Here is a 19,389-nt window from a genome sequence, read left to right as displayed (position 1 = left end):
GCACTCGCTCGTGTTTTCTGCCGAGTGGTAAGCGCTCATTATGTGGGCTGCTGTCATCCAGTTGCTCTCAAGGTTGGTTTTAAAGCAGTCAAGAGAAAAATATGTCCCTCAAAACACACTGAGGCCACAGCCAAAACAATGACCCGGCCGCTGAGGGACATTCCTGTGTGCTTATTGCTCTTAATTTACTGCGCTCAGTTTAAACGGCATGGCTGCTGAATCCACTCCCATCCATCTACAGTGTGGGGTTTATCTGCACCAGCTGCCTCTGCCTGTGTTATGTCAGGCCCGTCCTCTTCCTGACACTCTGTAGGAATAACATACAGCTTGGCAAATTCCTCAAATTCCCTGATCGTATTTGTGTTATCGGGAGAACACTGGGACGGCAGTTTCCAAGAGAAACACTCTCTTCCTTTCAGCCGCTCGGCTCGTTTCCATTGGCTGGACAAGGGTCCCATCGCGCCCGGCTGGATGTCACAGCACCAATCAGGGCGGAGAGTGACGGCTCACTGATGCATGCAGCGGAGATGTTTGCGAGGTGGAAGCTGTGGAAACACGCCGGCTTGTTTTTCCCTCCACCAGACTGGCACTGATCGTGACTAATGTTTTCCTGCATATGGGCAGTTATTAACTTTGGGCCGGTTTCACAGACAGACAGATGGGCTTCTGTGGTGCATGCCAGGAATACTCTGCAGTAAATAAATACATAGTGAGCCACACCTGCACCCACTGTTAATTGTTTATGTTCCATTTAATTTTAATAAAGTGGCTGTGTGTTGGAACAGAGAGGGTTTCTGGGAGGACAATGGCTTATTTGTTAACATCTTTATGTATTCAAAAAAAAGGTTCCTGCTTCTTCAGAAGAAATTAAGGACAGATAATTTAGCCTAATTATCAGAACACAAAGACAGTCAAGTAGTTTGAAACAAGACGCTGACTGATTAACGGGCCAACACAGTGCTGCAGGGATGACGCATTTTAATACGCTAACCCTAAAATTTGCATGGCCCTGGTTCCCTCAACAAAACACACACCTTATTTCAGACATTGAACCAAAGCCTCATGTCTAATGATTATTAACCGTTTCTGTCTGTTTTCAATCATTTCTCGTTACATGAATGTCAAGTTTTCGTGATTTTCTTGGTTTCATATGATCGTAGACTCAATATCTTTGGGTGTTAAACTGTTGTTCAGATATTACACAAAACAGTAAAAGAAGCTACCTTATAAAAATAGTAATTTAATCAAGAAAACAAAAATCCACAGATGAATTGAAAATGTAAAAAACAGTCGCAGCTAAAAAAAAAAAAAGGTTGTGACCTTGTTTGCAGGAGTTAGAAGTTTAACAAAAGAGTCATTTAATCTTTCTTCTTTCATATGAAGGCCTGAAGAGTATCACAACAAAATAAAAAGGGAAGAAGTCAGTTAGGTTTCTTTCGTTCGTAATCCCTTAATCTTTTCGTTCCTCTTAGTCTCGCTTGTTGCCCCAGAGTGTTTTTTGGACTTGTCTTGCACAAGCAGTACCCCACTGAGTAAATAAGTTATTTTGCTTTCTTGGTGTACTCCTTCCTGCCTCCTCCTTGGCTGGCAAAGTTTCGGACTCTGTGGATCTTGGCCAGCTGGCTCTCGATAGTCTTCATTATGTCGATGTGGTCTGGGATGTGAACGTAGCGGACGTTCCTGCCGGTGATAAACAGCTCCTGCAGCTGGGTGAGCTGACCTTTTCTGTCCCGGTACAGCACGTCCTTCAGACGTATGTTCATGAAAGCGTCCACGTTGACTACGCGGCCCCGTGCTGTGCTCTCGTTCTTCAGGTCCACCGTGGTCACCTGTCCCTGCAGGCCCTGCAGCAGGATCACCATGCTGTTCTCTGCAATGGTGCGCTCACGGAGGGAGCTGGTTATTTCAGATGGGCCCTGTCCCGACGGCTGCGTTTCACCTCCCTGTGACTCCATGGACACTGATGAAGAGGATCTCCAGAGGTCAGGAATACCTGCAGACAGACAGGAGTCAGCTACTGCCAAACAACTCTTTAGCAAAACTGGCTGCCGAAGTGGAACTAGCAGTCCTGGGTGGAGGGACAACAGCTCTTCTAGCAGCTACATAAAGCATGTGTCTGCCTGCTACAACCTAAGAAACTCAGTCACTATAAGAGTCCAAACATGAGGGATGTGCATGGCGTAATGCATTGTAATATGTTGTATATAGAACATAGAACCAGCGTTTAAGACCTGTATATTTAAATGCATATGTAATTATATGATATATTGCCTTGAATCTACTGAGAAAAGTGACATGTTTTTGTTCATGCCAATAAAGCAATTTAAATCAGAATTAATTTGTCTGCAGTACACATGATTCTGTCTATGTTTAATACTGCTCACACAGCGAACTCAGCCATGTTTATTATTATTATATTAAAATATAAAAAAGACTTCAATTTATAGCTGAGAAGAGTTGTTAAGATGCAGTTATGATTTCTTAGTGCAAAACTTTAAAACACCCTTCATTTTTTTTTAATTACCTTGATAGGCTGCCACTGGCCTACATTTGTATCTGTCTGCCACATAATATTCAGCTCAACTGTCCTGTTATTTCTGAAGTTTTCATATACAGCCAAACATTCAGCACACCTGCACTAATTAGACCTCAGCAAGCGCCTCAAAAGATGATCAGTCACTGGAGGAAATACTAATTAAGAGACTCCGCTGTCATTTTGGGCGGCAAACGTGATCTCAAGACAGAAAAGGGTAAACATATGATTACTCTGTGGAATTAAAGATCCCTTTAAAACCAAACGACATAGAGGGGAGTTTTATTTTTAAGTACTGTCCCCTCCACCATGTGACAGGAGAACTGAACTCATGATAAATATGCCGTCATATTAATTAAGTACTACTATTGTGGACTTATACCAGCCTTAATAAAGCAGCATTTGTATTAGTTTAAAACTGGTGCTTATTTAAAGCTGATTGTAGGCCTGATATTAAGCTGTCGAATTAAACACAGAATGAGACTTTAACAGCCAAAACACGTCATATAGCAGCTTGTGTTTGTCATAAAAAACTGATGGCGATAAGAAAAGTCCGTAAAAACATTCATTTAGAGAGAAAGCAGATAATTTCATTCAAGCATCTTCAACTTAAAATTACTAGTTTTCCTATGAGAGTCTGGTACAAGTAGTCTTAGCAAGCGCCGCTGTTAGCTTTAGCAGCGACACGACAAAGTACAACAGAGCCTCTAAAGAGCACAATTATACGGCTATTATTCAGACTATTGTGTGTTTGATTTACCTGCAGTAGTTAAACACTTATTCCACGTGAAAGTCCAAACAAAGTGTCTCAGGTGGCAACAAACGGCTCAAAAACGTCAACCAGTTTGTGTTCCCGCGAGAAGTCCAAACCCGGAAGCGCAGCGTGATGACGTTTATCGTTGCGACGTAGATTTGCTGGAACACGGAACAACACTGCCCTCTGCCTGCAGTACAAGATCTTTTCTAGTGTTTTTCCTAAATATACCAGTGTTTAAAATCCCCGATTGATTGATTGATTAATTACGTGATGTGATTATATTCATCCACTGGTGTCACTGTATTTTATTTAGACATTTTCATGTATTTTCTATATGTTAATTTACCCAGGAAAAATCTCTCTTATAGGAGTGTCCCTGCCAAGAAAGCAGCCGCATTAACAAAACATGCAAGACAGAGTTATGGTGAGTTAAATAAAACAAATAAGGAGAATAATAAACCAATCGACCTAAATAAATACATTTACACATAACATGTATATCAGTAGGTTATTTCTGCATGTACGCACATTACTTGCCAAAAACTTCTGACCCTAAGGCATTTGGCTCAATAGATTATACATCTAATCATCTTAAAAATTGATGACAGAGAAATCAAACCACAAATGTGAATAAACACTTTATTTACTTTATAGAAAAAATAAATCCAATATAGCAATTTTACGATTTCCAGTCCATTCATCAGGTACATTTCAACATACTAATGATTTAAAAGATCACTTTAATTGTCTGCTGTCAGTCAGTGCACAGGTGCTACAGTATGAGTCAGATATATTACATTTTTATTAAACTGTCTCATTAATGTTAAAGAACCTAGTGTATAATTGAACGCATCAACAACTGAGTGTGCTGGAGATTACATTTTAACTCACAGTGACAGTTTTATCCGCGATTATTCCTGAGATAAAGAGTCTGGCATCCACCAGAGTTAGGTAGTTAAGTTGACAACAGTAAACGTGTCGCAGCAGCTCATTGAAACTAGTTCAGCAGGATCAGAGGTCGTCCATCATGGCGAGCAGGTCGTCTCCTTTGTTGCTCTCTGAGTTTTCAGGCTTCTCCTCTCCTTTTGCAAATTGCCCGGCGATCAGAGCCAGCTCAGTTGCAGCCTGTTCATCCTGAATCAGATAAAACACAAACATGTCGTCTCTTCACAAATTCATATTTGACACATTTTCAATACATGTCAACCTGTCAGGTTTCAAAGTTGTTTACAGGCAGTTTATAACTAAAAAGCTGATGGATTCTACAGTCTACAGTGCCCTGCTGTACCTGCATCGCTTGAATATTTATCACTTCATACAAGGACTGCCCGGCTCCACCTGAAGCTCTCCTGTCAACGAAAGTCAAAGTCATATCTGTCTAAATTAATGTGGATTTAATGATACAATCGGTGATGAACAAAGACAGAAAAGCACTCACGCCTGCTCCTCCTCCTCCTCCTCCTCCTCCTCTCGGTCCGTAGTAAACAGGTTGATCCGAAAGACAGTTTCAGCTTTGGGCATGTTCTCGGCCTTCATGCTGCCCATCAGACGAGCCAGCAGGTTCAGCTCCTCTTTGGCCAGCAGATTGGGAGTGTCATCCGCCTGCTGCTGCATGGAGGGGCACGCAAAGGTCACACACAAATTAAAAGAGAGTCTCTCACCTAAAGCACACTATGTGTAAAATGTAACAAAAAGCTGCAAAAATACCAAATGACTGAGGGAATTCCAAAATCTTTACCTCCTGCCTCCGTCTAATTGTTCTGCTGTTGCAACCGTGTACCTGTGCTGCTGCCTGTCTTCAATAAAGGTTTTAAAGGGAATTAAGGGAAGTCCCCGATCAACGATCGATGAAGAGTTCTATTGTCATCGTGCGTATTTGTCTTCTGCCTGGCGAGAACGATTTGGCACCGTTCCACATCAAAGTGAGCCAAATATTAATCATACCAGGAAATTGTGTGACAAAATGCTTTTCAATTCATGTTCTATCATCAGTGAGTGAGTAGAGAAGTCCTAACTATTAAGTTGCTATACATAGTTATGTTGTAACATATCTTTGTTGTACCCATTGAAATCACAACTTAGCAATAATTTACGCGACATTATAAATCCTAACCTACTCACAGCTGCTGCATCAGGCCGCGGATCTGTAAGTAGAAGTAGGCCTACCACATTTTAATTAGAAAGCCCTGAAGAGGATTATCAACAAAATGCACCCAAAGTATCAGAAGCAAAGGTACCTCTATGTGTTATGTTATTAAAAATCAAATAGTGGAGCTACTTCTAACTACTCTAAAGTTGTTTAGTTAAATCTCTAACGAGGTCGTTTGACTCAGCGCGTTCTTGAACAAGATCGTCTTATTTCTTTAGATGGTTTCAGATGTTCAGTGTTCCCACAGTCTGAACGTGATTGTGAATTATGATCATATCATGTTCACCATATCATGTTTATTCAGGTGTTTTGTAATCAGGCGTCACTGGGAAAAAAAGAGCTTGCTCTCAATTGACCTTCCCTGAATAAATAAAGGATTCAATCAATAAGGTTCTCTATGTTTAATCAACCTGAACCTCCTTCTGATAGTTATAATGGTACCTTTGCAAGTTGTTTTGACAGGCAAATTATAGAGCGCTTCAGGTGAAATGTGGGACACACATGCCGCCGCTAGGAGTGTAATGACGACTGGTTTGTCTTAAGGAGTGGCCGTGAAGGACGTGACACACTGAGCGTCTTGACCCACTTATTTTTCATTGTTGTTGTTCCACATGTCAACCGCATCGTTCAGCTGTCTGTTGAATGCGGATGCCAAACTTGAAGAATAAATCTGTCATTAAACTTCCACACCTCCGTACGGAGGCCGCAGGAGATCAGGCCGACTCGCTCTGTTAAAACTCTCTTTGAAACAAAGTCTTCAAAAAAGCTTCCTCCTGAATTGCTCACTCTTTCTTTTTGAATTATCTTTAATTTGTTTTAGTAATTCTTACCTTGCATGTTTGACTATTGTATAAATTGTGCTGTTGTTACTAATTTTATCGGCAAGTTATCCTGTTTTATGTCTTTGTAAAGCACTTTGTCACTTGTTTTTTGAAAAGTGCTAAATAGAGTGTTTATTATTATCATCATCATCATTATTCTTATTCTTATTATTATTATTGTTATTATCATTATTATTATTATAGATTTTGTGGCCTACTCGGTCAAATATTTTAGACCACCATCAATGGGGGGCTGATAGTTATTTATTTTAAGAGCTCTTGATTATAATATAGGTGGACTGTGGTTCAGGTGTAGAGCCAACCCAAAGTTGTTGTTATCGGAAGGTTGCTGGTTCAGTTCTCCTGGTCTGCATGTCGAAGCATCCTTGGGCAAGATACTAAACCCGGAACTGCTCCTGATGTGCTGGTCGGCACCTTGCATGGCAGCGACAACCATGAGTGTATGAATGTATGTATGAATTACATTGGACAAAAGTGTCTGCAAAATGCCCTAAATGTTAATGAAATTAATGAAATGTTGCCTGTAGGAATGGTGCAGCTACAGTATATTTTTGAGGAAATTGGACATGTGAATAAATATTAAAACTGTAGAAGAAAAACAGTACAATCAGAACATTCCTATTTCCAGTATGTTTGAGTTTCCCCAACATTAAATGTTTCCCACAGTCAGTTAAAATCCCTCCACATCGTCCAGCACATAAAAATGTCTAACAAACAGATTTATTACCTTGACAGTGGGAGTCTTAGATGTGTGTGTCTCCTCTAGGTGGTTCACAGTGTACCTTTAAATCACAGAACACACAGCAGTGTCATGTTCTGACATACTCATGTTCTGTCCATCCATGTAAGCCACAGTACACGTGGTGTGGTAGCATTCAGCTCGTTACATGTTCAGGCCCAATGCGCTGACTCTGTCGCCGTGCAGCAGAAAAGATCCCTCTCTGATAGGACTGGTGTAACATCCTCCTGTGGGGAACTCGGCTCGACTCACTTCTTTGCCCTTACAGTCAAATGTCCTGTGGAAACAGGAAGCAGATGATGACACGCTGGAATGTTTAAAATTTCCTCCCATCAGTCAGGGGGACATCTGAGACTAATTATGAGACGATTTTCTGATTAAGACGTGCTGGAGGAGCGTTTGTAGTTGCATCAGACATCTACAGGCAGCCACATCTGGTGCCACAGATAGATGGACATGTAATACTACTGCTGTGCATCTGTAGGTTAGCAAAACATGAAAAAGATTACATTTACTAGAAATTAAATAATCTATTTACCAAGTAAAGACGCACAGAAATCAACTTAAACTAAATTATTTCAAAAGGCCAGTCTCAACTTAGCCTAGAAGCGCAATTAGCCTTCCTCACTAGCCCCTGTTAGCTACTGTAACTCTTACAGAGACATTGTTTTATCGCTTTTTCTAAGAAGCTGAATATTTTGTTGTACTCTCTGTTCATTTTCTTACATTGAAGAAGTTTGTTCTAAGTGCCAAATGCCAATGATAGCAAGCTGATCTTTAGTATGTATTATTATTATGTTTGCTTTGTTAACAACTGTATTTTCGGGGTGTTAACATGCTAACAATCCCTAATTGGCAGCCACTTTCCAGCACCAGCAGGTCAAAGTTTTCCCCTGGATAAGTTTCACTGAAACATCTACTAAATGGAATGGAATGAGTTTGGTTTTGATAGAAATGCCCCCCTCTGTGGTGGGCAGGAGATTACCTACATCACAAGAGACATCCTCTGAGGATCTTGAATGTCTGCACCAAAGTTTCCGGAAAAACAATCGGACATTTGTCAGAATAGTTTCTCATCAGCTGCCTACCTAATCAGGCCTGGAACATCTATCCCATGAGGCACTGGGCCCGATGTCGACAGAGCAAAGCGTCCGTTGGGATTCTGTACTCGATTTTTCAGGAAAAGTGACACCTAAGAGGAAGGAATGAAAAATCTATCAATGTATTGCTATAGTTTGATCTCACGTCTGCACAGGGAGGAATAAAAGCAGAGAACTCACTCGAACGTGCATGTCTTGAAAAAATATGAGCAGTGTTTGTCTGAGAAGCTGGAATTCACCTTCTGATAAAGATGAGTAAACCTACAACAACAGCAGAACGAAAACAGGTCACACAGGATGTACGGACAGAGTATAGGTGATAAAAACTGACAGCTGTAATTCAAACAGTAAGGACGAACTGTACGAATTGTAAACTACTGTATCCTGAGGCGATACATCTCAGGGCTCTGTCAAGGGTTGAACATTTGAACAAGAAGCAGTATACCTCAATGATCTTCCTGTGTGTCTCATCTACTTGGTTCAGTACGACAGGAGTGTCCTTTACGAACTCCCTGATGGTATCTATGTGGTTGTAAGAGATGAGCAGCAGATCTTTTGGCCGTGGACACAGGAAGACTTGATATTTGAACGCCATGATCATCAGCTCATAAAGCTGCAAGAGGAAAAAAATGAAAGAAGATATTAAGATAGGAATTCCGCTGCAAAACAACAAACAGACCATTTAACACTCAAGGATTTAAGCTGTACATACCCTGTCCATGCTGGCCGGGTTCAGCCTCATGATGGAGGTGTGCGCTAACCGAGTTAGCACTGTTTTCATTGTCCTGTGCGAATACAGCTGCTGAGGTTTGAGAAGTTCATCCATAAAGTTTTTACTAAACATGGTGCCAACAATGTCGTTCATAACTATAAATATGGAGGATAGAAGAAAAACAGAAACATGGTTAGTTCTGACTAGGACTTTGCTTTTTAACAACTTTGGTCCATACTGAAGTGAAATACAGAATATGTTTAAGTTAAGTCCTACAGTATCTAACAAAATGTGTCCCGTCACCTTTATTTTGATTATCTCCAGTCCAATTAGGCTGCATGGATTATCTTAAATGTATCTCTGCCTTGCTAGTGTAAATATATACATACTTTAACTTACAGTTCAAGTTACACTTTTCTACTTACATTACAAAAGAAATGTGTTTTGATGATGTTTTGGCTAAGCTAGTAGCTGTTAGCTAGGTTAGTTTCTCGATTAAAAGTGGGATTAGATGCCGCACCTAGTTAGCATATATGGACTTACACACAGTATTAACCTTCCAACAGGTTGGTTCATTAAACAGAACTATTAAATATTCTTTTCATACCTTATTAGAATTACACTTGCCTAAAATCAGCAGCATTTAGCTTTGGTTGTAGCCAGGACTAATTACATAACTAGCTAACAAAAGGTTCTCCTGCTTTAGTGAAACTAGCTTTCTAGATAATGTAGGCTAACGCTATCTTGCTTGTGTCTTTCTGTCTGTCAAATTCGAAACTTTCATATACGGTAATGAACAGTAAAAAAAACCTACAATTGAATATAATATGTGAAATGAAGCTTGATCCCACCAAATCGTATGTACCCTGCTGGAAAAACCAGCATAGACCAGTATGGACATCTAATTGGATTTTAACAAATGTGTGCTCAAAATCTGAAAGAAGTAATTATTTTGTGTACATAAAAAAGAAAACCGTTATAAAATTGTTTACTTAAACTTGTGAGAGAAATGGGAGCAAAAACCAAAGTGTTGCATTTATATTTGTGTATATTTAGTGCAGTATTTACAGTTCGTTTCGGGCCTCAAATGACCCCAAAATCTTGTTGGTTTGAAGATTGCGTTCAATAAACTTGGTGTACTGTGACAACATCGCTGACTCTGTGTTCTGTATTTGACTTTCACCGCCAACTTCACTCCTCCTCATACTCTGCAATATAAAATAAGTTGTAGACACATCCCATGCTGGTCACCAGCATACCAGCACCAAAACACAACATATGCTGGTCTATGATGGTTTTTTCAGCAGAGTACTCCACTAGAGTCAGAGCCAGAGATGTTATGGATAAACTAACTGTTAGAGTTTAGCTAGGTACATTTCTGCATCACCAATTGGGCTATCTGCCTAATTTAAAACATTTACCAACAGGTAGGTTCATTTTAATGTTTTTTTCTTCTGACATTTCAAGTACAGTACAAGCAGTTAGATTTAGCTCCAGTTGTAGCTAGCCAGGGCTATAGCTACAGCCAGCTAATACTGTTAGCTAGATGTTCTATAGCTTTAATTAGACTAGCTGTTTAGCTGTCCGTCTCTGACAATTTTTTAAATACTGCTTTCAAGAGGATTTTACATTAATATGGTAAAACGTATTATTATATGGTAAAACTGATGCCAAACAGTCAGATAAAGTTGGCCTACTGTGTTTTGTCTTTTCCCAGCAGTTAGACTATTGCAGCCTACTAATGTCTATCTCACATTTGACACTACTTAGCACTGTACTATGCAATACGGGGCAGAGGAAGCTGACTAAACAACATGCAAGTTTACCTCTTTTTCTGTCAACTTCTGACCACACTCCTGCATGCCAAAGTGAGAGAAAGAACAGAAATACAATAGCCTTCTCATGTGGTGTGTTACAGTTGAGAAATATGAGATGCACATCTTCAGTTTATCAGATGACACCTGACAGGTACCATTTGTCAGCAGGAGGGGATGACTGGGGGCTAAATACGCAAGCACCTAACAAGCCGTTCGGGCCTCTAGCTACCTCTACCTTTCTCTGAGTTGTCCTCAGACGTGTTGTGAGCTCGCAGCCGCTGGTCCAGTATGTAAAGCATCTCTCCGCCAAGATTAATGAAAACCAGAGGGAGAGTTCTCACAGACATCTTGCTAAGACAAAGCAGGGATTATCTCCCTATGCATGCAAGAGCTGGTGCAGAAGCAGGCGTTTGCTCTCGAGCCCCTTGCAGATCAGAGGCAGTCTCATCATTTCAAAGGCATTATCTGATTGCTCCTGTTGTGAATTTCCACTGGCAACAAATTGCCCATGTTAAGTCTTATCTGATCATGCTTCTGCAGATAACCTGCCACACTAAGATGCAACAGGTGGTCAGGGAAGAGGATCAGCTGAGGCCAACACAAGCTTATTGGCCAGGGTGAGGATGACGCAACCGCACGGCACAGCCAACCAGAGAAGGCTAACAGCTATACTGTATGTTGTAGTATGATGCAAACGTGAAAGTAAGACCTCGGAAGCCAAATAATGACATTTACATCAAACATAGCATGAGGTAACCTTATGAAAGTATGCAAGTATGACAGCAGAACATTACACCCACTATAACATCCTCCACTCATGATTCCACCCTTTTGAATTTTAACCAAGCAAATGAAAACAGCTAAAAACATAGTAGACAGAAGTATGCAGACAAGGGTGTCCTCATACTTGGATACTGCATAATGATATATTTTGGCTGTTTTACATTGTTTTAATTTAGTTTAGGTTAAGGATGATGTTTCTACATGCAGTGTAAAGAAACCCCTGCCATGTGTCTCCATGACTGTGCCTAAAGCCACATTTTACTAACTAAACTTTCATGATACAATCAGTTCGCCACTTTTACGATACCCATGTCTTTGTCTCTTTCTTTCTCTCTCTCTCCATGCCATTCCAAGTAAAAGATTAGAGAGTAGTAACATGCAAATGAAAGTTTATCTTCACGCTCCCTCTCACAGCAGCTCACTCCAAGGGAGACAATTGTCTATTTGGGACAGTCATGTCGGAAGTTAAAAGCTTTATGTGGCTTGTTTAGCGTTTCAGGTGTTTAAGAGTATAGACAAAAATGTAAACACATCGTGGTCAGAGAGCTAAAAGTAAAATCCTGATTGAGCTTACTGGACCATAGATCAGCCATCAACAACCAACTATGGAGATCTGTCTTTTCTTCTGCCTTTTCTCAATGTAAGTCAAATCTAATATGACATAACATTTCTAAACATGTCTACACATTCTGTATGTGGGAATGTGCTCGATCACATATCTGAGTATGGTTCGCTAACTTATCCAGCAAATATTCTTTTCATATTTAGTCAGTTTCCTGATTTTATTTGCTTGATATTAAATAATAGTTGTACTTGTACCAATGTTGAAAATTCCCAAGATGTCTTAAAGTTAGCAAGTATCCTATCTTCCCCTAACAGAATAACCTCCTGTTCAGGAACAGAGGATGGTTTTAATGATAACCCAGACCTTGATCCAACACAATATAGCCTCAACTGGATGAAGTCTATATCTGATGAGACTCTTGTATCGGCTATCTCCATTCCTGGAACACATGAAAGCTTAACATTAAGTGGCGGACCACTTGTAAAATGTCAAGTTTGGAACTTGGAAAAGCAACTTAAAGTGGGAGTACGTTATTTTAAGGTACATGCAGGGATTTGGCTTTATTCCCAAACTGTTTCTATCAGGGACAGTCACTGGACGTTTGGGCAAGGGATTACATTTTATGAAGTCCTTAATATCATTGTTGAGTTCTTAAAAGTCCACAGGAGTGAGACTGTGCTGTTGAAAGTGAAACTACTGGGGTTTTACAAGACAAAAGTTGTAAAACAAATACAAACGATGATCGAAGATTTCAAAGATAACATATGGAATAAGTTATCAGTACCAAACATGCAACAGGCAAGGGGAAAGATTGTCTTTCTCAGGAGCAGTACCTTCCATGCCGGAACAGAAAACCATAAATCACATTTCTTTGAATACAACAAGCTAACCGATGTTGATAAAAAACTGGAGCACACCAAGTCGCATCTGTGTGGCCATTTTATTGTAGTCACTGACACTGCTGCATCACGTTTTGAAAGTCCTAAAACCCTGGCTGAAGATGTCAACAAGCAGCTTTACAAATTTCTGAAGGAACGTAGGAATATCTCCTCAAACCAAGGTTGCTTAGGTGTCATAAGCGTAAACTTCCCCAGTGTTGAACTTATTAAAAACATTATTCAGCTCAAACCATGCGATTGTGGTAGAGGTGCAGGGAAAGGACATGATGGAGAGAAGCCTGGAAGGACAACTGAGCCACAAACTATGTTCTCAGAGTCAACACCTGAACTTGACACTACACCTGATACAATATCACCACTAACAGAACTGTCAACATCCGCACAAATCACAGTGGCACCAGAACCAACGACATCTGCCGCAGTTTCCGAACCAACGCCCAAGTCACAAGCCACAGAGGCACCGGAACCAACGACGTCTGCCGCAGTTTCCGAACCAACGCCCGAGTCACAAGCCACAGAGGCACCGGAACCAACGACGTCTGCCGCAGTTTCCGAACCAACGCCCGAGTCACAAGCCACAGAGGCACCGGAACCAACGACGTCTGGCGCAGTTTCCGAACCAACGCCCGAGTCACAAGCCACAGAGGCACCGGAACCAACGACGTCTGCCGCAGTTTCCGAACCAACGCCCGAGTCACAAGCCACAGAGGCACCGGAACCAACGACGTCTGCCGCAGTTTCCGAACCAACCCCCGAGTCACAAGCCACAGAGGCACTGGAACCAACACCGTCTGCCGCAGTTTCCGAACCAACGCCCGAGTCACAAGCCACAGAGGCACCGGAACCAACACCATCTGCTGCAGATTCCGAACCAACGCCCGAGTCACAAGCCACAGAGGCACCGGAACCAACACCATCTGCTGCAGATTCCGAACCAACGCCCGAGTCACAAGCCACAGAGGCACCGGAACCAACACCATCTGCTTCAGATTCCGAACCAACGCCCGAGTCACAAGCCACAGAGGCACCGGAACCAACAACATCTGATGCAGATTCCGAACCAACAGCTGAGTCACAAGCCACAGTGGCACCGGAACCAACAACATCTGCTGCAGTTTCTGAACCAACGCCCGAGTCACAAGCCACAGAGGCACCGGAACCGACAACATCTGCTGCAGTTTCTGAACCAACGCCCGAGTCAGAAGCCACAGAGGCACCGGAACCAACACCATCTGCTGCAGATTCCGAACCAACGCCCGAGTCACAAGCCACAGAGGCACCGGAACCAACACCATCTGCTGCAGATTCCGAACCAACGCCCGAGTCACAAGCCACAGAGGCACCGGAACCAACACCATCTGCTGCAGATTCCGAACCAACGCCCGAGTCACAAGCCACAGAGGCACCGGAACCAACACCATCTGCTGCAGATTCCGAACCAACGCCCGAGTCACAAGCCACAGAGGCACCGGAACCAACACCATCTGCTGCAGATTCCGAACCAACGCCCGAGTCACAAGCCACAGTGGCACCGGAACCAACAACATCTGCTGCAGTTTCCGAACCAACGCCCGAGTCACAAGCCACAGAGGCACCGGAACCAACAACATCTGCTGCAGTTTCCGAACCAACGCCCGAGTCACAAGCCACAGAGGCACCGGAACCAACACCATCTGCTGCAGATTCCGAACCAACGCCCGAGTCACAAGCCACAGAGGCACCGGAACCAACACCATCTGCTGCAGATTCCGAACCAACAGCGGAGTCACAAGCCACAGTGGCACCGGAACCAACAACATCTGCTGCAGTTTCCGAACCAACGCCCGAGTCACAAGCCACAGAGGCACCGGAACCAACAGCATCTGCTGCAGTTTCCGAACCAACGCCCGAGTCACAAGCCACAGAGGCACCGGAACCAACACCATCTGCTGCAGATTCCGAACCAACGCCCGAGTCACAAGCCACAGAGGCACCGGAACCAACACCATCTGCTGCAGATTCCGAACCAACAGCGGAGTCACAAGCCACAGTGGCACCGGAACCAACAACATCTGCTGCAGTTTCCGAACCAACGCCCGAGTCACAAGCCACAGAGGCACCGGAACCAACAGCATCTGCTGCAGTTTCCGAACCAACGCCCGAGTCACAAGCCACAGAGGCACCGGAACCAACACCATCTGCTGCAGATTCCGAACCAACGCCCGAGTCACAAGCCACAGAGGCACCGGAACCAACACCATCTGCTGCAGATTCCGAACCAACGCCCGAGTCACAAGCCACAGAGGCACCGGAACCAACACCATCTGCTGCAGATTCCGAACCAACGCCCGAGTCACAAGCCACAGAGGCACCGGAACCAACACCATCTGCTGCAGATTCCGAACCAACGCCCGAGTCACAAGCCACAGAGGCACCGGAACCAACACCATCTGCTGCAGATTCCGAACCAACGCCCGAGTCACAAGCCACAGAGGCACCGGAACCAACACCATCTGCTGCAGATTCCGAGCCAACGCCCGAGTCACAAGCCACAGAGGCACCGGAACCAACACCATCTGCTGCAGATTCCGAACCAACGCCCGAGTCACAAGCCACAGAGGCACCGGAACCAACACCATCTGCTGCAGATTCCGAACCAACGCCCGAGTCACAAGCCACAGAGGCACCGGAAACAACACCATCTGCTGCAGATTCCGAACCAACAGCTGAGTCACAAGCCACAGTGGCACCGGAACCAACAACATCTGCTGCAGTTTCCGAACCAACGCCCGAGTCACAAGCCACAGAGGCACCGGAACAAACACCATCTGCTGCAGTTTCCGAACCAACGCCCGAGTCACAAGCCACAGAGGCACCGGAACCAACACCATCTGCTGCAGATTCCGAACCAACGCCTGAGTCACAAGCCACAGAGGCACCGGAACCAACACCATCTGCTGCAGATTCCGAACCAACGCCCGAGTCACAAGCCACAGAGGCACCGGAACCAACACCATCTGCTGCAGATTCCGAACCAACGCCCGAGTCACAAGCCACAGAGGCACCGGAACCAACACCATCTGCTGCAGATTCCGAACCAACGCCCGAGTCACAAGCCACAGAGGCACCGGAACCAACACCATCTGCTGCAGATTCCGAACCAACGCCCGAGTCACAAGCCACAGAGGCACCGGAACCAACACCATCTGCTGCAGATTCCGAACCAACGCCCGAGTCACAAGCCACAGAGGCACCGGAACCAACACCATCTGCTGCAGATTCCGAGCCAACGCCCGAGTCACAAGCCACAGAGGCACCGGAACCAACACCATCTGCTGCAGATTCCGAACCAACGCCCGAGTCACAAGCCACAGAGGCACCGGAACCAACACCATCTGCTGCAGATTCCGAACCAACAGCTGAGTCACAAGCCACAGTGGCACCGGAACCAACAACATCTGCTGCAGTTTCCGAACCAACGCCCGAGTCACAAGCCACAGAGGCACCGGAACAAACACCATCTGCTGCAGTTTCCGAACCAACGCCCGAGTCACAAGCCACAGAGGCACCGGAACCAACACCATCTGCTGCAGATTCCGAACCAACGCCCGAGTCACAAGCCACAGAGGCACCGGAACCAACACCATCTGCTGCAGATTCCGAGCCAACGCCCGAGTCACAAGCCACAGAGGCACCGGAACCAACACCATCTGCTGCAGATTCCGAACCAACGCCCGAGTCACAAGCCACAGAGGCACCGGAACCAACACCATCTGCTGCAGATTCCGAACCAACGCCCGAGTCACAAGCCACAGAGGCACCGGAACCAACACCATCTGCTGCAGATTCCGAACCAACAGCTGAGTCACAAGCCACAGTGGCACCGGAACCAACAACATCTGCTGCAGATTCCGAACCAACGCCCGAGTCACAAGCCACAGAGGCACCGGAACCAACACCATCTGCTGCAGATTCCGAACCAACGCCCGAGTCACAAGCCACAGAGGCACCGGAACCAACACCATCTGCTGCAGATTCCGAACCAACGCCCGAGTCACAAGCCACAGAGGCACCGGAACCAACACCATCTGCTGCAGATTCCGAACCAACGCCCGAGTCACAAGCCACAGAGGCACCGGAACCAACACCATCTGCTGCAGATTCCGAACCAACGCCCGAGTCACAAGCCACAGAGGCACCGGAACCAACACCATCTGCTGCAGATTCCGAACCAACGCCCGAGTCACAAGCCACAGAGGCACCGGAACCAACACCATCTGCTGCAGATTCCGAGCCAACGCCCGAGTCACAAGCCACAGAGGCACCGGAACCAACACCATCTGCTGCAGATTCCGAACCAACGCCCGAGTCACAAGCCACAGAGGCACCGGAACCAACACCATCTGCTGCAGATTCCGAACCAACGCCCGAGTCACAAGCCACAGAGGCACCGGAACCAACACCATCTGCTGCAGATTCCGAACCAACGCCCGAGTCACAAGCCACAGAGGCACCGGAACCAACACCATCTGCTGCAGATTCCGAACCAACGCCCGAGTCACAAGCCACAGAGGCACCGGAACCAACACCATCTGCTGCAGATTCCGAACCAACGCCCGAGTCACAAGCCACAGAGGCACCGGAACCAACACCATCTGCTGCAGATTCCGAACCAACGCCCGAGTCACAAGCCACAGAGGCACCGGAACCAACACCATCTGCTGCAGATTCCGAACCAACAGCTGAGTCACAAGCCACAGTGGCACCGGAACCAACAACATCTGCTGCAGTTCCCGAACCAACGCCCGAGTCACAAGCCACAGAGGCACCGGAACCAACAACATCTGCTGCAGTTTCCGAACCAACGCCCGAGTCACAAGCCACAGAGGCACCGGAACCAACACCATCTGCTGCAGATTCCGAACCAACGCCTGAGTCACAAGCCACAGAGGCACCGGAACCAACACCATCTGCTGCAGATTCCGAACCAACGCCCGAGTCACAAGCCACAGAGGCACCGGAACCAACACCATCTGCTGCAGATTCCGAACCAACACCCGAGCCACAAACCACAGTGGCACCAGAACCAACAACACCTGCTGCAGTTTCTGAACCAACACCCGAGTCACAAATCACAGTGGCACCAGAACCAACAACACCTGCTGCAGTTTCTGGACCAACGGCTAAGCCACAAACCACACTGGCACCAGAACCAACAACATCTGCTTCAGTTTCCAGACCACCACCTCAGCCACAAACCACAGTGGCGCCAGAACCACCAACATCTGCAACATCTGTTTCTGGGCCAACAAAGTCAGATGGCCATGGACCACACATGATACATCCAGCACCCACTGTGCCTGCAGACGTACCTGGACTTCATCCTCCTGTTCTCCCTAACATCCCTCCTCAAACGGTGCACAAGCCAGAACCACCGTGGAGAAGACGTAATTGTCACAGAGGCTAAATCGAGTAAGATGTGCATCAGTAAAGAAAAAATACATTATCTTCTAAAATTCTCACTAGTGAGGCGGCTTAGGTGAAAAATTGTGCACTTTGTGATAAAAGCATGAAATTTGGTACAGTTAAGGCCAAAGGCAGTCTAAAAAAAATTGGATATCGGGCCATTGTGAATTTTCAACTTGGTGGCCGTGATGGCCATTTTACAAATGGCCGCCACTGACAACAGTTTTCAGATCAATTTTCTTATTTGCATGGTATAAAATATGATGTTGATGATCTTGTTAGATACATTTATTTACCATACCTAGTTTAAGGAAATTTATACAATAAAAATTCAAGATGATTGCCACGATCACCATGAATATTGTAATTTTAATAACGTTTCGTATGTTGCATATAATATGGTTGATCTTCATAAATACATTATACATTTTATCATACAGAAATAAAATCTGCAATGTGTAATAAGCCCAGAATCTTCCTTTGTTCTTACAATTCAAGATGGCCACCATTTACTTGCAGATATCACACATGAATGTAAGCGGTGCTAGTTAAAATTAGCTAAAGGGAATTTAGTTTAACTTCAGTCTATTTCCTCAAACTTCACAAATGCCTAAGTCTCAAAAATAGTGACATGTTGATATCACCTTCAAGTCCTTCAATTCATTGGAAAGATCAGATATGACTTGACCATTGCAACATGCCTCGAGTTCATTTTTGTCATATGCTTGGCTCTAGGTAGGCTTACAACTAGATAAATTAAACTTATTAAACCCTTATTTTTCCCCCATTGGCACCCTGTTCCACATAAATAGTTAATGTGCTAATGTGCTAATAGCACATTTCAAATGGTGGATTACTGTTGATATAAGACTACTTGGTAGGAAGATACCACAGAACCATGTCTGCTTTATTTGGGCTTGAAAATAGATAAATGAAACTTATTTTAGAAAAACACTTATAATTTTCGCATTAACACCCTGTTCCACATAAATAGTTAACGTGCTAACATGCTAATACCACGTTTCAAATGGTGGACTGCTATGCTCGG

General features: G+C 44.5%; 2 protein-coding genes across 4 annotated transcripts in view; both read right to left on the bottom strand.

Moving 5' to 3' along the window:
- Positions 1 to 732: 732 nt before the first annotated feature.
- Positions 733 to 3,438, bottom strand: lsm10 (LSM10, U7 small nuclear RNA associated). The gene is made up of 2 exons (XM_030411352.1): positions 3,294 to 3,438; positions 733 to 1,993 (listed from the first exon to the last, which is right to left on the bottom strand). Exon 2 carries the CDS (start codon positions 1,953 to 1,955, stop codon positions 1,542 to 1,544), a length of 414 nt encoding a protein of 137 aa, XP_030267212.1. The 5' UTR covers positions 1,956 to 1,993; positions 3,294 to 3,438; the 3' UTR covers positions 733 to 1,541.
- Positions 3,439 to 3,915: 477 nt separating this feature from the next.
- oscp1a (organic solute carrier partner 1a) overlaps positions 3,916 to 19,389 on the bottom strand; it is a 19,030-nt gene continuing 3,556 nt past the window's right edge. The window contains exons 1-11 of one of the 3 annotated variants that reach the window (XM_030413112.1): positions 10,885 to 11,165; positions 10,659 to 10,688; positions 8,833 to 8,987; positions 8,566 to 8,733; positions 8,301 to 8,381; positions 8,109 to 8,212; positions 7,169 to 7,297; positions 7,009 to 7,063; positions 4,729 to 4,898; positions 4,579 to 4,639; positions 3,916 to 4,424 (exon numbers count right to left, since the gene is read on the bottom strand). In XM_030413112.1, the coding sequence (XP_030268972.1) occupies positions 4,302 to 4,424; positions 4,579 to 4,639; positions 4,729 to 4,898; positions 7,009 to 7,063; positions 7,169 to 7,297; positions 8,109 to 8,212; positions 8,301 to 8,381; positions 8,566 to 8,733; positions 8,833 to 8,987; positions 10,659 to 10,688; positions 10,885 to 10,996 (1,188 nt within the window). In that variant the 5' untranslated portion in view covers positions 10,997 to 11,165 and the 3' untranslated portion in view covers positions 3,916 to 4,301. Of the gene's footprint in view, positions 4,425 to 4,578; positions 4,640 to 4,728; positions 4,899 to 7,008; positions 7,064 to 7,168; positions 7,298 to 8,108; positions 8,213 to 8,300; positions 8,382 to 8,565; positions 8,734 to 8,832; positions 8,988 to 10,658; positions 10,689 to 10,884; positions 11,166 to 19,389 lie in introns of those variants that run through there. The other 2 variants (XM_030413113.1, XM_030413114.1) reach the window with 2 other exon arrangements.

Source organism: Sparus aurata, chromosome 3 (genome assembly GCF_900880675.1).
Source record: "Sparus aurata chromosome 3, fSpaAur1.1, whole genome shotgun sequence".
Taxonomy (NCBI): domain Eukaryota; kingdom Metazoa; phylum Chordata; class Actinopteri; order Spariformes; family Sparidae; genus Sparus; species Sparus aurata.
Note: the sequence above shows the minus strand (reverse complement) of the source record. Positions and strands in the feature narration are given on the sequence as shown.

Bases quoted from the DNA above. Each gene is read 5' to 3' on its own strand.
- lsm10 (XM_030411352.1), bottom strand. From the start codon at position 1,955: ATGGAGTCACAGGGAGGTGAAACGCAGCCGTCGGGACAGGGCCCATCT.